The following is a 17,100-nucleotide window of genomic DNA, read 5'->3' on the forward strand; positions in this document are numbered from 1 at the left end:
AGGGCACTACCTCCTCTGTTCCTTTAAGCAGCCGCTGTTTAGCATTCCTGCCGCTGCTGCTGCCGCTGCCTGACTCTGCACGCTGATTGGCTGGAATCAACTGAAAAGGGAGCCAGGAAGAGATGCTCCTGACTCCACTCAGATCCATCCTGGGGACCAGTGCAGGAGCAGTCCTCGCAGCACCCAGGCTCTGCCCAGGCACCCGCTTCTTCTTTGCCGCTGGGCCTCGGCCCAGGAGCCACGACGGGCGACACGGAGCCGCCTGTACTGGAGGGGGAGCCTTGGGTGCGGGGCAGCGTGGGGGCAGAGGCCCCGGGACGCCCGCCCGGCCCCAGGCCCCGCTCGGCCCGGGCGCCCCCACGGGTGCCCCCCCCCTCCTGGTCCGAGCAGTGTGAGTGCGCCCGGGAGCCCGGCGGCGGCGGCAGCATGGAAACCAGCGTGGGGTGGGGGGTCCGGGCGGCGGGGGGCAGTGCCATGCACAAGCACCAGCACTGCTGTAAGTGCCCCGAGTGCTATGAGGTGACCCGCCTGGCCGCCCTGCGACGCCTCGAGCCTCCTGGCTATGGGGACTGGCAGGTGCCCGATCCCTATGGGCCAGGTGGGGGCAATGGAGCCAGCGCGGGTTATGGGGGCTATAGCTCCCAGACCCTGCCTTCGCAGGCAGGGGCTACCCCCACTCCCCGCACCAAGGCCAAGCTTATCCCCACTGGCCGGGATGTGGGGCCAGTGCCCCCTAAGCCAGTCCCAGGCAAGAACACCCCCAAACTCAATGGGAGCGGCCACAGCTGGTGGCCAGAGTGCACCTGTACCAACCGGGACTGGTATGAGCAGGTATGGACCAGCGGAGGGGGGCGGTGGGGTAATCCACAGGGACTGGAGAGGGGGACTAGAGGCCTGGGGTGCAGCAGGGGTTCCTGGGGCTCCACACCAGAGGACCCTGAGCTGAGCCTTGAAGGTGGGCCAAGAGAGGTGGTTGCAAGTGTGTGCTTCCCTGTGTGTTTCTGTTTGGGGGTCTCCATTTTGGGGGGATTGGGAGGAGCTGGTATGTGTCAGGAGGTGAAGGTATGGTGGAGGGGCACATTTTCCGTGTGGGGGAGTTGGATTTCTTAGTGCAGGGGGTTAGCAGGGTCTCTGTGTCTGGCAGGGGGCGGGAGGTTCTGCGGGGGCTGTGTGTAGTGTCTCCACAGAAGGGGAGGAGGGGGCATGGTGCTCTGCGTAGGGGGACGTGTGTGTGTGTGTGTGTGGAGGAAGGCAATGGAGCTCTTATGAATCTGTGTAGAGGAGCCCATGTGCCCAGCTCACTGAGGTTCATCCCTCCATGCCAGGAGTCCCTCTCTATCCCTATCCCTTTGTGTGTGAATGTGCACATGGACGTGTGGGGCTGTCTCTCTGAATGTGGATGTGTCTCTGTAGATGAGGCTGGAGGGATAGCTGTGTTTGCCTGTATGTGTGTGTGGTTACATGCAAATGTGTGTGAGCATGTAGCTGCAAGTGTGTGCATGCATGTGCCTGTGTGTGTGTGTGTGTGTGTGGTGGACCTGGTGAGAGGCGCTTGACAGGCAAGGGAGGGGAGGCGGAGGAGGCAAGAGACACATCCCAAGCAAGGCTGAGAGGCTGCCGAGAAGGACGGACTCTTTTGTCCAAGCAGCTCTGAAGTGTGTGTGTGTGCTGGGGGGACAGGAACGGGGGCCCTGAAACAAGCTTCCTGGCTCCAGAGGAGGCATGGTGCCTGGAGCCAGGCAAGGGGCGGCTGCCCTGATACAGGGACTGGCCCCAGTGGGGCATGTCCCCTTGGGTACCCCCAGTTGTGGGAGAACTTGGCCCCCCAGCCCTGAGTTGGCATAGCTTGGGAACCCCTGGGTGCGAGGCACAACTCCGGCTTCCACTCGCAGCCTAAACTGCCGGCTTAGAAAATGGAAGGAGCGTCTGTGGGAGAAGCAGCAAAATGGAGGCTGGGCCAGCAGAGCCAGGTCCCTGACATGCATGGCGGAGGGCCTGTCTGGTTATTCGGCTCTGCAGCCCCCAGGGTAGGGAGAGAGGAGAAGAAGGCTTTGCTGTGGAGGGTGAGTGTCAATTGACCCAAGCTGGTGACAGTTCTGGCCGCCTCTGCCCTCCTCTGGGGATAGGATGTGCTCTCAGAAGCACAGATGGGGACTTCCTGGGGAGAGGAGTTCTCCATTCTGGCCTTCTATGTCTCCACACTTAACTGTTTCCTTTGTCCCATCCCTTGGCCCCTTGCCCTCTCCAGTGAGTGCCCCTCTCTCCTTTTCCCCTCTATCCTGGGGTTGTACTCTTGCAAACACTCCCTCATACTTGTCCTGTTCAACTGGCAGACAGGTGCCCATCCCAAGGGTCAGCTAGTCAAGGTTTCTTTGCCAGGGATGATCCCTGGGTGGCTCCTGGCCTTGGAAGCAGGGCCCTTGAGGGGGACAGTGGAAGGATGGAGGGTGGAACAGTGGGAGCCAGGAGCCTGTGGGTCTCCTGGAACTGAGCCTGAAGCATGGCTTATCACATGTGGGGGAAGGGGATGAGTGGCCAAAACATCAGGGGCCAGATGCATACAAGAGCTACATGGGTGTCTTTTTGCTTGGGTGTCTGTTGCATGTAACTTCAAGCATCTGTGTTAGTTTCAGTGCTCTAAAAAGCCCTCAGTTCTTCCGCTGGAGATCAGGGACCAGAGCGGGGCTGCAGCTGGCATCCTCCCACCAACTCCTAGGGCTGCAGGGCAATCAAGTCCTGGGGCCAGAAAAGGTGGAGGCATGACTAGCCAGCTCTCCTCCCTTCCCACCTCTCTACTTGAAGCCAAAGCTGTGTGGGGTGGAACCAGGAGGAAGGAGCAGACCAGGGCATGTGCAAGAGCCCCCATCAAGGGTTTCCAGCTCCTCTCTTTAGAGGAGGAGACCAGGGATCAGGAAAGAGGCAATGCAGCCAGAGAAAGATGGGGGAGGTGCGCTGGGATACCCAGGGAGAGAGGCAAGAAGGTGCCTCCATTCTTGGGGATGAGAGAGGGAGCCGAGGAGCAGGGGCTACTCATCTGTCCAGAATTACATTTTCACTTGACAGTGTCTACAAACCTATCCTGTCTGGGAGGCCACCTCCATGAGTTGGTCAGAACAACCTTGCATTTCCAATCCCCTTTCCTTGCCTCCCTTCCCATGGCTACTGCATGTTGAAGGCCATGGACTCACCTGCCAATTAGTCCCTGGGTCATCAGCTTCCCCTCTTGGGGATTCTTGTCCACTCTGCTCCTGTTCCACCCATGGCTTTGCCTCTGATTCCAACTGGTTCCTACCTTGGTCTTTCTGTTGGGAAACATGAAGGATTCAGGACCAAAAGCCCCTTGGTAAACAATATACTAGGACTTTGACTCTTTCTGCTCATTTGAGGAATTGGGTTCCTGGGGACTCAGGAGATGTAGAATGAGGGGTCATGAGGTGTTCTGGAGGTGGCAACTTTCCTTTTACCCATAAGCTTGGTGGGGGAGGGGGATAAGTGGCCAAAACATCAGAGGCCATGCCAGCTTGCTTTCCTCAAAAGAGCACCTGGAGATCCAGGTTCTAGGCCCTGATCTGCCACTAACTCCCAGTGTGTGCCCCTAGGCACAATCTGTCCCCTTTTTGGGCATCAGTGTCACCATCTGTCACATGAGGGAGGTTAGACAAGATGGTGTCTACTGTCCTTCTGACTCTGACATGGTGAGAGCCTATGATTCCCCAAACCTGGGAGATCTGTGATTCAGAAGGGGAGAACTTTACTGTCCTGGCTCCCCATGGAAGCAGGGTGTGGTGGTTGGCCTGCCATGTTCCATTTCTGCCATCTGCCTCAGGCCAACCCTACACCTCTCCTCAGGGACTGTGAGGCCCTGGGGCCCCTGCCTATCGTGAGTGCACCCATGGCTGGCTCAGCCCCAGACAATTGATCTGGACTAACGAGCAGCTGGGTTTGGCTTGAAATGGCTGGAAGCAAGGGGAGAGGGTGGCCTCCTTTGGGTCAGCCTGTTCCCATCTGTGGCTGAGAGGTGTCCTGTGTTAATGCAGGCTCCCCTCCTCTTTGCGGAGTTGGGGAGGAACAGGTTGACCATGGGGCAAGTGGCTGGGAGGGCAGGAGGCACTCAGGGAACTGTCTGTTTTCCTCTAGGTGAATGGCAGTGATGGCATATTCAAGTATGAGGAGATAGTCCTTGAGCGGGTGAGTCTGTCAGTGGGACAGGGTAAAAGGGGAGGGGTGGGTTTGAGCCTGGAAAAGAGTAGGTCCTGAACCTCCATCTCCAGACTTATGGGGGAACCTGCATTGAGAGGATGCAGAACAGCAGCACTCAGAGGCCACATCGCTGTATCAATCAAACGACTACCAAATATTAATTGCCGTTGCTCACTGAGGCCTGAAGGACTAGAAAGGGGATGGCTTTGCTGAGGCTTCTATACCAGAGTGGTCAGCCAAGGCTGGGAAGTGGTACCCTGGCATGCCATGGCTCCTTCTGAAGCCTGGAGAACTTGCTGGGGGGTAGGGATAAGTGGGGTACCAGGAGCCCTCCCTGGTGCTGAGTGAGCAGACTGTGCCCCTCCTCCCACTTCTGCAGGGCAATTCCGGCCTGGGCTTCAGCATTGCAGGTGGCATCGACAACCCCCATGTCCCTGATGACCCTGGCATCTTTATTACCAAGATCATCCCTGGTGGAGCAGCTGCCATGGATGGGAGGCTGGGGTGAGGTGGCCTGGAAGCAGGGCTGGGGTGGCAGGGCAGGATGGAGACAAGAGAAGGAGGGCTACCTGGCAGGATGACCCTTCCATTTGATCTGAGTGGGGGGAGGGACAGAGGAAGAGGGACGAGGAGCAGGAGCAGGTGGGAAAGGGGTTGGGAGATGTGGGAGAGGGGCGCAGTGTCATGGCCCTTGGGTTTCCCCCGCAGGGTGAATGACTGTGTGCTGCGGGTGAATGAGGTGGACGTGTCGGAGGTGGTGCATAGCCGGGCCGTGGAGGCACTGAAGGAGGCGGGCCCTGTGGTGCGGTTGGTGGTGCGGAGGCGACAGCCCCCACCTGAGACCATCATGGAGGTCAACCTGCTCAAAGGGCCCAAAGGTGTGGGTTCATGGGTTCTTGTTCTCTGACTCAAAGCCCCTAGCTGGCCCTGTGGGAGATGGGATGGAATAGCCTTCCCATTTGCCTGACTCCCCATGCCAGCCCACACAGCCTTGTCTCTTGACTTCACATCTCATCCTTACTAACATCAGGATGGCAGCCTAGGGTCGGAATCCCTGGGGGAGTGCCATGGGGCCAGTGGGTTGGCCGTGGTGGGGGCTGGGGTTGGGACTGACTGAGCACTCTAACTTCTCTTTGTGGCCCTGTCCCACTACCTGCTGACTCCCGCCCAGGTCTGGGTTTCAGCATTGCTGGGGGGATTGGCAACCAGCACATCCCAGGAGACAACAGCATCTACATCACCAAGATCATTGAGGGGGGTGCTGCTCAGAAGGATGGACGCTTACAGATCGGGGACCGGCTGCTGGCGGTGAGCGAGACAGCCTTTATGGGGAAGCCCAAATGGTAGAATGGGGGTGGGGTGGGGGTCTAGCTGCCTCTCACCCCATCTGAATCTCACTCAGGGACTAGCACTGTGGGGAATTTCAAGAGCATCACCCAAGGTGTGTGAACCCAGATACCGAGGTCCTAGTTCCTTTCACAGCTGGGACTCTGTCACTGGCCCCACCCCTCTCTCATGCTCCTCTACTCCTCCCAGCATTATACTTGAGCCTCTGTTAGAGCTCTGTTGAATTTCACTGAAAGGGCACTCCTCAGGGTTCCCTGGAGAGGCCTTCCTTCTCTGAAGTGCTAGCCCTAAGGCCTCTCCTCTTCTAGGTGAACAATACCAACCTGCAGGATGTGAGGCACGAGGAAGCTGTGGCCTCACTGAAGAACACATCAGATATGGTCTATCTGAAGGTGGCCAAGCCAGGCAGCCTCCACCTCAACGACATGTATGCACCCCCTGACTACGCCAGCAGTACGTACCCATTGGCCCTGTGCCTGTGCTGAAGCCCTTGGCCCCTGGTTTCTGGAAGGGAAGACATTCACACTCCTTGTTAAGAGAGGGAGAGCAGAGGACTGGTGCTCAGGAGAACTGAGTACCAATCCCAGCTCAGTCCCTTATAGCTGGGTACCCTTGGACGAGTCCCCTTCACCTGTCATTAGTTTTCTCTTTGGCAAAAAGGAGCTAATGATATATGTGCTGCCTTCCTCATAGGACTGCTGCAAGGATCAAAGGAGCTCATGGATGAGAAAGGCTTGGAAAACTGTATTAGGCTGTAGAGATGTGAGGGATTATTATTAGTCACACCTCTAGTCATGCCTTTCTTTGTAGACCGCCTTGACTTCAGCTCTTTCTAAGACTCACAGGAGTTAGCCCAGGATTCAGAAAGGAACTGTGGAGGAGGACCCTGGGGTGGCGGTAGGAGAGGCCTGAGGAACAGCAGCCCTTGGTCTCCTTTGCATCTGAGGGACCACTCCTTGGAGGGGAGGGGGTACCTGTGTGGAGTGGTGTCTGAATGTTTCTCTCCTTTATTGATTCCAGCTTTTACTGCCTTGGCTGACAACCACATAAGCCATAATTCCAGCCTGGGTTATCTCGGGGCTGTGGAGAGCAAGGTCAGCTACCCTGCTCCTCCTCAGGTTCCCCCTGCCCGCTACTCTCCCATCCCCAGGCACATGCTGGCTGAGGAGGACTTCACCAGGTAAGACCCCCATGCCCTTTATCCTGCCTAGTGATGGGACAGAGGGGAGTCTGTTTCTGGCTGGCTGCAGCCCTCCTTGTAATATGGCAAAGAAGATGGTAAGGCCCTCATTGCTCCTGTCTTTGGGGTTTGAGGCCCTCTGTAGGGACCAATGGCTGCAGCGACAAGTTCTACCATCAGGGGGAGTGCCAAGTGTGTGGTCCTGATCTGAAAGTGCACCAAAAGGGTGGGGTAGAGCGCTAAGGGGGCTGAGGAGGTGGTGGCTGTGGTGTTTCCCGCCCCGAGACAGCTGCGGCGCCTCTCCTGCAATCATTCCAAATTAGAGAAGAAAGAAGTTCAGCTGGTGCGGTTGGCGGGTCGCTGGGAGGCTGGCAGGCCCGGTGGCCTCACAGGAAACAGCCCCACCCCACTCTGGCGGTGGTGGCAGTGGAACTGGTTGGGCCGGCCGGGGTTCTGGGGTACAGGTTTGCCGCGGGGTGGGGCCTGGTAGGCTACTAGGCTGGCTGCAGTGGAGCCGGAAAGGTAGGCGAACGGGGGAGAGCTGGAGGAACCATGGAGAGGGCACGCAAGTTCTCAGGCTCCGGCTTGGCCCTGGGCCTGGGCTTGGGCTCGGCCTCGGCCTGGAGGAGGGCTTCGCAGAGGTGGGCCTGGCCGCTCCGCTCCCTGAGGCCTGGAGGGGATGCCAGGTAGGAGGAGAGGAGGGCTTTGGGCAGGAGCATCCGGGACTCAGGGAGGGAGCCTGGCGCCCGAGACTGGGAACAAGAAGGGAGGAGTCTTGGACTTGGGGCTCATCTGATGAAAGATGATACTTAAAGTGAAGGCAGTGGGCCTGGAGAGTGAGCTGGGAGTCAGGTTGTATGGCTATACAGGAGCAAATTTTGCTCCTACCTGATGACACTGACCCTTTACAGAGGGATTCCTTAGACATGATTTGCTATAGTAGGAGTTTTTGTGTGCTTGTCTCTATCTTCAGTTAGGCTCCTAAGCTCCTTTTGGGGAACTGCGATTTTTTTCTTTCTCCCCCATCACCTAGCAAGGGTATATAGTGGCAGCTGGTGATGAAATCTGTTGTTGGGGAAGGTAGGAGGGGTCCTAGTTGTTCAGTAGAATTTCGATATGGTGGGCCAGCATGTGTAGAGGAAGTATGCACATTCTGCGGATGGTGAGAGCAATCAGCCCCTTGGTGATTCCACTGCCCCTAACTAGTTCCCTTCTTGTAGCCCAGGTATTGTACCAAGACCAGTTGGTAGCATAGAAGACTCTGAGGAGGAAGAGGATGGGTGTGTGGGCTCTGAGATGTAGTCTCTAGAGGTAGGGGAAAACACATTTCCATGGGGTAGGAGTTTGTTGACCTGAGAGACCAGGGGACTCTCCACTGAGAAGTTGGCTCCAAACCTGCAGGAAGAAGGGAGGGAAGAGGAACTGAAACTTGGCACCCGGCAGAAAACAGCAGCCAAGCAGGCTTCAGGAGAGAAAGCAAGCAACAGGGTACCATACCCAGGGACCCAGGTCCTTCTTACAGGGTTATGGGCCTTGTTCCAGGCTGGCCCTCACAGGGACAACAGTTTATATCAACCAAGTCCTGACCCTTCCACTCCTTTCTCACCAGAGAGCCCCGCAAGATCATCCTGCACAAGGGCTCCACAGGCCTGGGCTTCAATATCGTAGGAGGAGAGGATGGAGAAGGCATTTTTGTCTCCTTCATCCTGGCAGGAGGCCCAGCTGACCTGAGTGGGGAGCTGCGCAGGGGAGACCGGATCTTATCGGTGAGACAGCAGCGGTCTAGAAGGATGGGAGCTGTGCCAGCCTAAAAGGGAGGAGGGGAGATCTTGCTTTCTCCAGGGAATGCCTCGAGATGGAGAAAGGCTAAGAACTGGAGAAGATAGGACATTCTCTTTATAGATGTCCTCAGTAAGGGGCAGGGGCCAAGCCCAGACTTATCCTTGAAGAGGGAATGAATGTCTCTTGGATCTTAACCCTGGTTTGCATTTGACCCCCACAAAGATGGTTACTAGAGTTATCATATCCTTTAGGTCTTGTCTTAGGGGCAAGGATGGGATATTGAGAAAGGCATCCAATTGGGCTTAGGGATGGGCTAACCATCTCCTTCTAACTGCTATGACAGAGACTCCCTTTCTTGCTTTTGGGGTGGCTCATAGCTCCTCTCTTTGGACAGGTGAATGGCGTGAATCTGAGGAATGCCACTCATGAGCAGGCTGCAGCTGCTCTGAAACGGGCTGGCCAGTCAGTCACCATTGTGGCCCAGTACAGACCTGAAGGTAGGAGAAGGAAGGTGGGACGAGATGACTTAAGGAACTGAGACTCATAGACGTGTCTCCTTTTTGCCCTCATAGGTAACAAAGACATTTGACAGGTCCCTTCTATCCTAGTGCAGTCACCTTTTCCTTTCTGGTTTCCTCTGGACAGGGTAGGTTTGGGTCCCCGCTTGGAGCCTGCTGATCAGGGCTGCAGTGCAGCAGAAGACCAATAGTGGGCAGCAGCGCACGGGAGGAAGCAGAGAGATGGGGGTGACTGGAAAAAGGGGAGAGGGAGGAGGAAGAAGCGGAGGGCTCAAGGGGAATTGTGTGCCCTGGCACAGGAGGGAAGCTCTTGGTTAGAAGGGCCTCAGGGAGTAGAGATACGACATCTTAAGAGGGCTTGGGCTAAACTACCACACTCTCCCCCTCTTCGGGGTGACTGTGAAGGACCCTTAAACGCGCTGAGAAGGTGATGCCAAGACCTCGGGGCAGGGAATGGGGAGATGGGTGGGGCCGCTTCTCCTACATTGTCCTTTGTGTTCTCAGGGAGCAGTCCCTCGGCGGGGGCGAGTGGGCGCGCTGGTTATGCAAATTAAGGCGTTTGATTGGCAGGAGCCAGCCAAGGCCCAGGTGCCGAGGTGAGCTGCGGGGTGGCGTGCCCCCAGCCAGCCGGCCGGCGGGGTGGCCATTGGCGGGCCGAGCAGCAGCTTCCAGCCGCACGCCCCGCCCCCTGACCCAGGCGGAGGGCGGTGAGCGCCCCTCCTTCCCCCGCTCGTGCGCCTCAGGCGTCTCCTCCTCCTCTCCTCCTCCCGCGCGCCCCGCTTTGTGTCCGTGGTCTCCCGCGCGGGACAGAGGGCCTGGCCGGAGCTGGCGCTTTCTCAGCACTAGACCTGGACTCCGACCCGGCGCCAGGTGAGGTGGGGCGGACAGGGGTCAGGCCCCCTCACAGTCCCCCCAAGCCTCTCTATGGTTCTCTTCTCAGACTGTCTCTTTCCAACACAGCGCCCCCAACTCTTTGGCTCACCCCTGAATGCCTTCGCTGCGTGTCCCCAGCCCCGCGCAGCTTTGGAGCCCCTCCTTAGGGTTCCTCCCGGACCCCGGGGGTGCCGCGTGGGGCTGAGCGCCCGCTCCCCGCGACTGGGCTTTGTCTGGTTTTCACCTCTCTGCCATCACCGACCCCCACCTCACGTCACGAACTGTGCCCCCCGCCGCCTTGCCCAGGGCCTCTATCCTCCCCTCAGCCTCGCTCCTGCCAGCTACTGCGCCCCAGCAGCTCGCTAATCCCTAGCCTTAGAGAAATTTCTAACTCTTCCCCTCTCCTGCCCCCCCCATTAATCCACCAAACCTGGCCAACCTCTGGGAACACCCCAGATTGGCTCGGTATTCTCAGGACCACTCCACCCGACCCCTCCACACACACACACCCGCTTTTGTTTGCAAGGGTTTTTGTACTGTACCTGGCTTCTTTTGCCTCCATCCCTCTCTTTGCAAGCCCGGCTTTTGTCCCTTACGGTTGCAGCGCCTGGGCTCCTTGGACACCTAGGCCCGGTTGGGCAGGTTACTAAGGTGGAGGAAGGCAGGTGCTCTAGTTCCGTGATGAGAAGGGGTGAGGTCGGGAGCTCTGTCGCAAAGCTGTAAGGGATTCAAAGCGCCTACCTTTGTCCCTTTCCACCCTACCCCCCCCTCCCACTGTTGTTCGAGGCCTCCAGCCAAAAGCCTGAAGGGAAAGGAGAAAGGGGCCTGCCACCTTTAGGACTAGGCTTTTTTGACGGGGGCAAAAGTGTGGGGAGGTAACTGGAGAGCTTGTTGGTCTGAAGTAAATGGGAAAGGGGGACATGCAAATGGACACTTTTGAGTCATTTCTCTCCATGTTTGGTGTCCACCTTAATGTCAAGAAACACACCTTAGGGTTATTGTTTTTGATACCAGCGTGTGCTGTTTGCTTCGCAGTGTAGAGCGAATCATCTGATTTTTATTAGCAACCAGTATGTATCCATTTCATATCCACAACTTAGACAATGTTGGTTCTGCAGAGAAAATGGATTCTCTTGCATATTTGTGTATGTGTGTGTAGGAGAAATTGATGTGTTTCCTTTGGTTTTGCTGTCTGATGTTGGGCACATGGAAACAGTGCTGTGAATTTGTCTAGTAGTAGTGTGTTGGAAACTGGTGACTACATAATTTCTCTGGGTTTTGTTGGAAGAATGTTACTGGTTTACATAAAAAGCTGCAAGTTGTCCAGGGCAAAGGGATTCCTGCAGTGTTCATTGCTCTGAGCATATTTCGGAGAGTTTTTAATGTATGTTGAGGTGCGGTCTTAGGTTAGGTCCCGCTTCTACTTGCTAAACAAAGCCTCCTCTCAGGATTTCGTTGAACCACTGTTAAGGTTCTGTCCCCCAGTCTTCTTTATTTCTTTGGTTTAGTAAATCCAACAGGGCCCCAACATGCAAAAAAGCCATTGTTTGTTTGTTATTCGAAAATGGACCCTCGAGACAGGTCCAGAGGGGACTATTAAGCATTCTGTGTTGAGCTTTGAATTTTCTTTGATAAGTGATAGATTTAAAAAGTAAGACTCCAGGTTGACCGCATTATGAATATATTAGGAATATTGCTTCCCGTGAGTGGGCATTTACAAAATGAATAATCCAGATATGTGTCTGTTGGCTAAAATGGCAGAGATTTTGTTACTGGCCAGAGAAGTATTCATGGTTTGTATTTTTTTTCCACATGGAATGCGGGACCTGGAAAGGATCACGTAGTCCAACCCCTCATTGTGCAAACCTGAAATGAACAGCGCCAGGAGAGCAAGGGCATGACTTGCCTAAGGTCATGAAGGGAAAATTGCCCGGGGTGGGGGTGGGGGTTAGCAATCCGTTTACTCCTGACATGCACAGTTGGGACATACCGTGGCTTGGGAGTACCTGAGACCTGAGACCTGGTTAGAGCAGAGGAACAATGGGAGAGGAAATAACAGAAGAGAGACTAGGGAAAGAGAATAAAGGCAAGAAAGGTATTTGTGGGGAAGATTAGAGTGATCTCCATGGTGGCTGCCAAGCCACCATTGCCAAAGGAGAGCAGCCTTTAGCTGGATAGCCTTTAGCGTGAGAGCCTAACAAAATAGCTTTGACTAATTGGAATAATCAGTAAGAACAGTTTTTTTTCCCTTCTTAATGGCTTACTCGAGCTATAATTCATACACCATACAATGCACCCACTTAGGTGTACAATTCAGTGCCTGTTGGTGTATTCACAGAGTTGTGAGTCCATCATTACAGTCAATTTTAGAACAATTCATTACCCCTCTCCTTTTAATCCAGAGAGGGCACAAGCATTGGAAAGTTGATAGGTGGAGGATAGTTGCTTCTAATGTATCTCCCTGGGCCTTTAAGGGCTGTATGGCAGCATGGTGGAAAAGCTTTAACCGATTCTTTTTTCTATCTGGTTTGCTTAATGTGGGTTAAACTCATAATGAAGAAGACAGGAACCATGTCTGACTCTTTGAATTTTGTACTGTGTCTAGCCTGGCTGCCTTACAAGTGTGTTTATGAGGAAGCTTTGGGAAATATTAAAATAGAAATAGAAGTGCTAAATGATAAGGTACAACGGTGAGAGATGCTATTTAATACTTCCACTCCTGATTGCTCCAAACTGTTGTGGACACAGCAATCTTGCCTATTAGCTAAAAATAGCATGATGTTCTTGGGCATGTGTAATACTGCTTAAAATTCAAATTGAAAATTTAAACAGCTGACTCTTGGCAAAGGCTCTTTTCCAATCTATTCTAAAATGAAAAATATTTTTTTTGTGACTTGTGGAATTGCTCCACCAAGGGAATGATGGGCTTCATGTTACAGCATTTTGATTTAGAAACTCTTCCTTAACATTTCTCCCCCTACTTTGTGTCAACCTCTCTTCATAATCTGAGCAACTTTTCTCTGGAAAATCCTTTTGTTTTTAGAGTAGAATTTGAACTGCAAATCAGGAGGTGAGCTAGAAATTGGTTACTAAGGTAGCTAAACTGGGAACTGATCCTTTGTGACCATTTCAACTGCCGTGTAAATCCCCACAGGTGGGGCTAGGGTACAGGGAGTGAATGAGAATGAGAGTTTTCCATACTTATTTAAACGTGCTGAATAAGCACAGTTTCACCATGGAAACACTTTCAGGTAAGGCCTGGAAGAGTGAAGGATCAGTGTGATAATAACTTGAAAACATAAAAGGGATATTTTGCCCATACCATTTAGGTAACAATCCCATCTCCCCCTGTTTGAGAACAAAGGATGTAAACAAAGCATGATCTCTCTAAAGAGCGTGGAAGGGAAGGTTTATTAAGGCAAAGAATCAAAGTCCTGAAACTTCTATTGCCATCCTAAAAGAAGGCTAACGAAGAGAAGGAAGAAAATGAATTCCTGCTAACAGCATTTCTTCACTGAACAATTTGAAGGCAGCTAGTATTCTGTGTATCTTTGTGTTCCCAGTACCAAGTCCAGAGCCTGGCACATGGCTTCTTGAACTGAATTGTTGAGCACCTCTGCGTTCCAGATGGCTTTGTAAGCAATCTTTAGGATATCCCTGTGGGATAGGTGGTATTATCCCCATTTAACAGTTGAGGAAAGTGAGGGTCGGAGAGATTGAGTGATTTGCTCAAGGTCACACAGGCCTTAAGGGGCAGAATCAAGCGTTTGAAGTCAGATTTCCTGAGACCTTCGATCCAGGGCTTTTGCCACTAGGCCTCAACTACCTCCCACCACAGCAGAGAAGCTGTGAGACCCCTCTTCCTACCCAGATACATCTGGACCCAGCAAAAGATATTGCTGCTCTGAGTCTCTTCGGGAGCAAGAAGCTGTTAACAAATGGAGTAAAACCAACTCACAAATGTCAGCTTTTTAGTTGTGATGGACACAAACTCCTGCACCAAAGGAGGAATAACCTGGGTGTAGGGGGGCTTCTGGTAGCCTGAGGGAGATCCCCCAGTCCTGCAAAAGGAAAATGGGCTTTGGAAGACTACCACAGAATGATGTTGTGGGGGGAACCCCAGGAGGAGCCAAAAGATGGAAGCTCGTTTGCTTTGACTTAATATAGCAAATGTGCAGGCATAAGAATACTAATATAATAAGTAGGCATTTCTCATTTCTTCAAGTGAAATGGAGCTGTATTTGCCATTCATTTTTTTATGACCTTACAAGTTCACTCATTTAAGGGTGCAATTCAGGGTGTTTAGAATGTTAGAGTTGTACAGCCATCACCACAGTCATTTCACAACATTTTCACCAACCCAAAAAGAAAACTGTGCCCTATAGCTGTCACTCCTCTCAGCCTTCCCATCCTCATCACTAGGCCACCACTGATCTACTTCCTCTCGCTATGGATTTGCCTATTCTGGACATTGCATATAAATGGATTCATATAATACATGGTCTCTCGTGACTGGCTACTTTTCACCTAACATAGTGTTATCAAGGTTCATCCGTGTTGTAGCATGTATCAATACTTCATTTCTTTTTATGGCTAAATAACACTTAATTTTGTACACACAACACGTTCTGGTTATCCATCCATCCGTTGATAGACACTTGGGTGGTTTCCACTTTTTGGCTATTAATGGAAAATGCTCTGTGAATGTCCATATGCAAATTTTTGCATGGACAGGTATTTTCATTTCTTCTAGGTGTATATACCTGTTGGATAATATGACAACTGTTTAACCTTTTGAGGAATGGCCAGGCTGTTTTCTGTAGCAGCCTCCACCATTTCACATTCCCACCAGCACTGTGAGGATTCCAATTTCTCCACATTCTCATCCACCCTTGTTAATGTCAGTCTTTTTGATTGTAGCCAGCCTGGGGGGTGTGAAATGATATCTTGTGGTTCTCATTTGCATTTCTCTAGTGGCTAATGAGGTTGAACGTCTTTTCACTGGCTTATTGTTTACCATTTAGTTGTACTTTATTCTGTCCCCTGATTTGATTCTTACCCTGTTTCCAAATTGGCTTGAGACCAGTGCAAGCCAACTATTACCACTCAGGTGATGAGAGGGAACCAGGAGGAAAAGGGAGTACCTTTTACTCTTATCACTGTGCTGGAGAAATTTAAGGCTTGGTTGTAGATAATTTTAGCTAGGAATGCTGACCTGATGCAAGTGATAGGGCCCACCTTTTTGTTTTTTAATCCAGCTTATTCACATGTATGCAGTTCATCTATTTAAAGTGTATAAGTCAATGGTTTTTTGAGTATTCACAGTGGTGTAACTGTCACCCCAGTTTCAGAACATTTTCCTCACCCCAAAAAGAAACCCTGTCCCATTAGCCATCCCTCCCCATTTCCCTCCAGCTGCTCCCCTTGCCTAGCCCTAGACAACCACTAATTTACTTCTGTTCCTATAAAGTCACCTTTATATAACTGTATAGTTCATATAAATGGAATCATGCCATATGTAGTCCTCTGTATCTGGCTTCTTTTCTTAGCATAATGTTTCCAGGGCTTATCTGTGTTGTAGCATGTAGCCCTTCATTGCTTTCTGTGGCTGAGTAATAGTCCATTGATTGTATGGATATTCCACATTTTGTTTATCCATTCATCAGTTGGTGGACATTTGGGTTGTTCCCACCTTTCGACTGTTACGAATCCTGCTGCTTTGGACATCATGGATGAGTTTTTGTGTGGTCATATGTTTTTAGCTGTTGGGTATAAATACCTAGGAGTGGAATCGGTGGGTCATAAGGTAACTTAACATTTAGCATTTTTGATGAACCACCAGACTTTCTCACAAAGTGGTGGCATCCTTTTATAGGCCCACCCTGTTTTGCAAACTTTGAGGAGAAAAAAATGTTAGTTTTCTTTCCAGTTTTGCCTTCTGGGCTGAACTGCGTGCCTGTATGTTTGTGCTGGGCTTGTCTGTCTTACATTTAGCCCAAAGACATGGTAACTGGAGTTGGCAAAGCCTTCTGATTCTAGCTAGACAGGTGCTTTTTTGTCCTTGTTAGGTGGTGTGAGGCATATCTTAGGAACTTTGGTGTCTGTAAAACATCAGTTTCCTGATGGGGTAGAACAATTAGAATAATATACAGTAATGAGAATGAATTATTACTTATTTAGCTCTTTAGGATTTCTTTTTAATTTAATGTGTTGCTTGTTGAAACCTTAACCCTGCTATTTACACTTGTTTTGCTTAAAGCTTTAGACTTGTATTTCACAATAGGGGAATTGTTTGATTGTTTTAAATAGAAAGTAGGAGAAGTGGAATAATTTGGGCCTATCATTGTCACTGAAATTTAAAAATACTCTTTTTGCTCCTTTTATGTTAAGAATATATATTTATATATGGTAGATATATTTATATTTAAATATACTATATGTATTACATGTATACTTATAATACACATAATTTATATGTAATATGTAAATTTTTCAATATTTAATTACATACATACATATATGTATGTTAAATCCTAAAATCATATGGGAATCATCTTGGTGGAGGAGCCAGGACCCTGAGTTCTCATTATGTCTTTAAGTAGCTGAATGATCTTGTGCTGGTCAGCCTCTTTGGGCCACAATTTTCTGCTCTGTACAGTGAAGGGACTGGGCAAAATGATCTCTAATGTTTTTTCTAACTCAAATTCTGTGTTTAAGTGGAAATGAGTTGAAAATTCAGTTTCCAAGTTCCTATTTGTACCTAGATTGTTGTTGATCACAGTCTTGAGCTAATGATAGTCTTGCTTTAAGAAGGGTCTTGTCTTCCCCTCTTCTTTCCTGTGAGAAGGCCTTCATCCTCTTGAAACAGACCTTTTTTCACTGAATTTAGATATCTTACAAAAGCAAAGGCCCTAGAGATTTTTCCCCATTTGTTGAAATTCAGTGATTAAAAAATTTGAATAGACCAAAAGAAGGAAATTAACATATTTTGTATAAATGTTTTTTTTTCAGATTTTCAAAAAAGGAGAAAGGGAGTTTTGCATATTTTTGGCTAAATTTCAGACTAGATTATCAAGAGTTGTTTTGCAAACACTCAGGAAAAGAACTGGTGAGCACAGGAACCAGTATTGGCTCACCAAGGTCAAACAAGCCATGTCAGACTGGCCAAGTTGCCTTGATGGATAGGGCTACTGTCTGAAC

At 51.2% G+C, this 17,100-nt stretch overlaps 1 protein-coding gene across 8 annotated transcripts in view; it reads left to right on the forward strand.

The window, feature by feature from the left end:
* Positions 1-444: 444 nt before the first annotated feature.
* Positions 445-17,100, forward strand: part of DLG3 (discs large MAGUK scaffold protein 3) — a 56,784-nt gene continuing 40,128 nt past the window's right edge. For 4 of the 8 annotated variants that reach the window (XM_036907309.2, XM_057495543.1, XM_036907310.2 and 1 more), the window contains exons 1-9: positions 445-831; positions 4,138-4,188; positions 4,580-4,704; positions 4,909-5,078; positions 5,372-5,508; positions 5,856-6,000; positions 6,568-6,727; positions 8,337-8,493; positions 8,904-9,006. In XM_036907309.2, the coding sequence (XP_036763204.1) occupies positions 475-831; positions 4,138-4,188; positions 4,580-4,704; positions 4,909-5,078; positions 5,372-5,508; positions 5,856-6,000; positions 6,568-6,727; positions 8,337-8,493; positions 8,904-9,006 (1,405 nt within the window). In that variant the 5' untranslated portion in view covers positions 445-474. Of the gene's footprint in view, positions 832-4,137; positions 4,189-4,579; positions 4,705-4,908; positions 5,079-5,371; positions 5,509-5,855; positions 6,001-6,567; positions 6,728-6,994; positions 7,414-8,336; positions 8,494-8,903; positions 9,007-9,743; positions 9,898-17,100 lie in introns of those variants that run through there. The other 4 variants (XM_036907312.2, XM_057495545.1, XM_057495544.1 and 1 more) reach the window with 4 other exon arrangements.

The sequence above is a fragment of the Manis pentadactyla genome, chromosome X (assembly GCF_030020395.1).
Source record: "Manis pentadactyla isolate mManPen7 chromosome X, mManPen7.hap1, whole genome shotgun sequence".
Lineage (NCBI taxonomy): Eukaryota > Metazoa > Chordata > Mammalia > Pholidota > Manidae > Manis > Manis pentadactyla.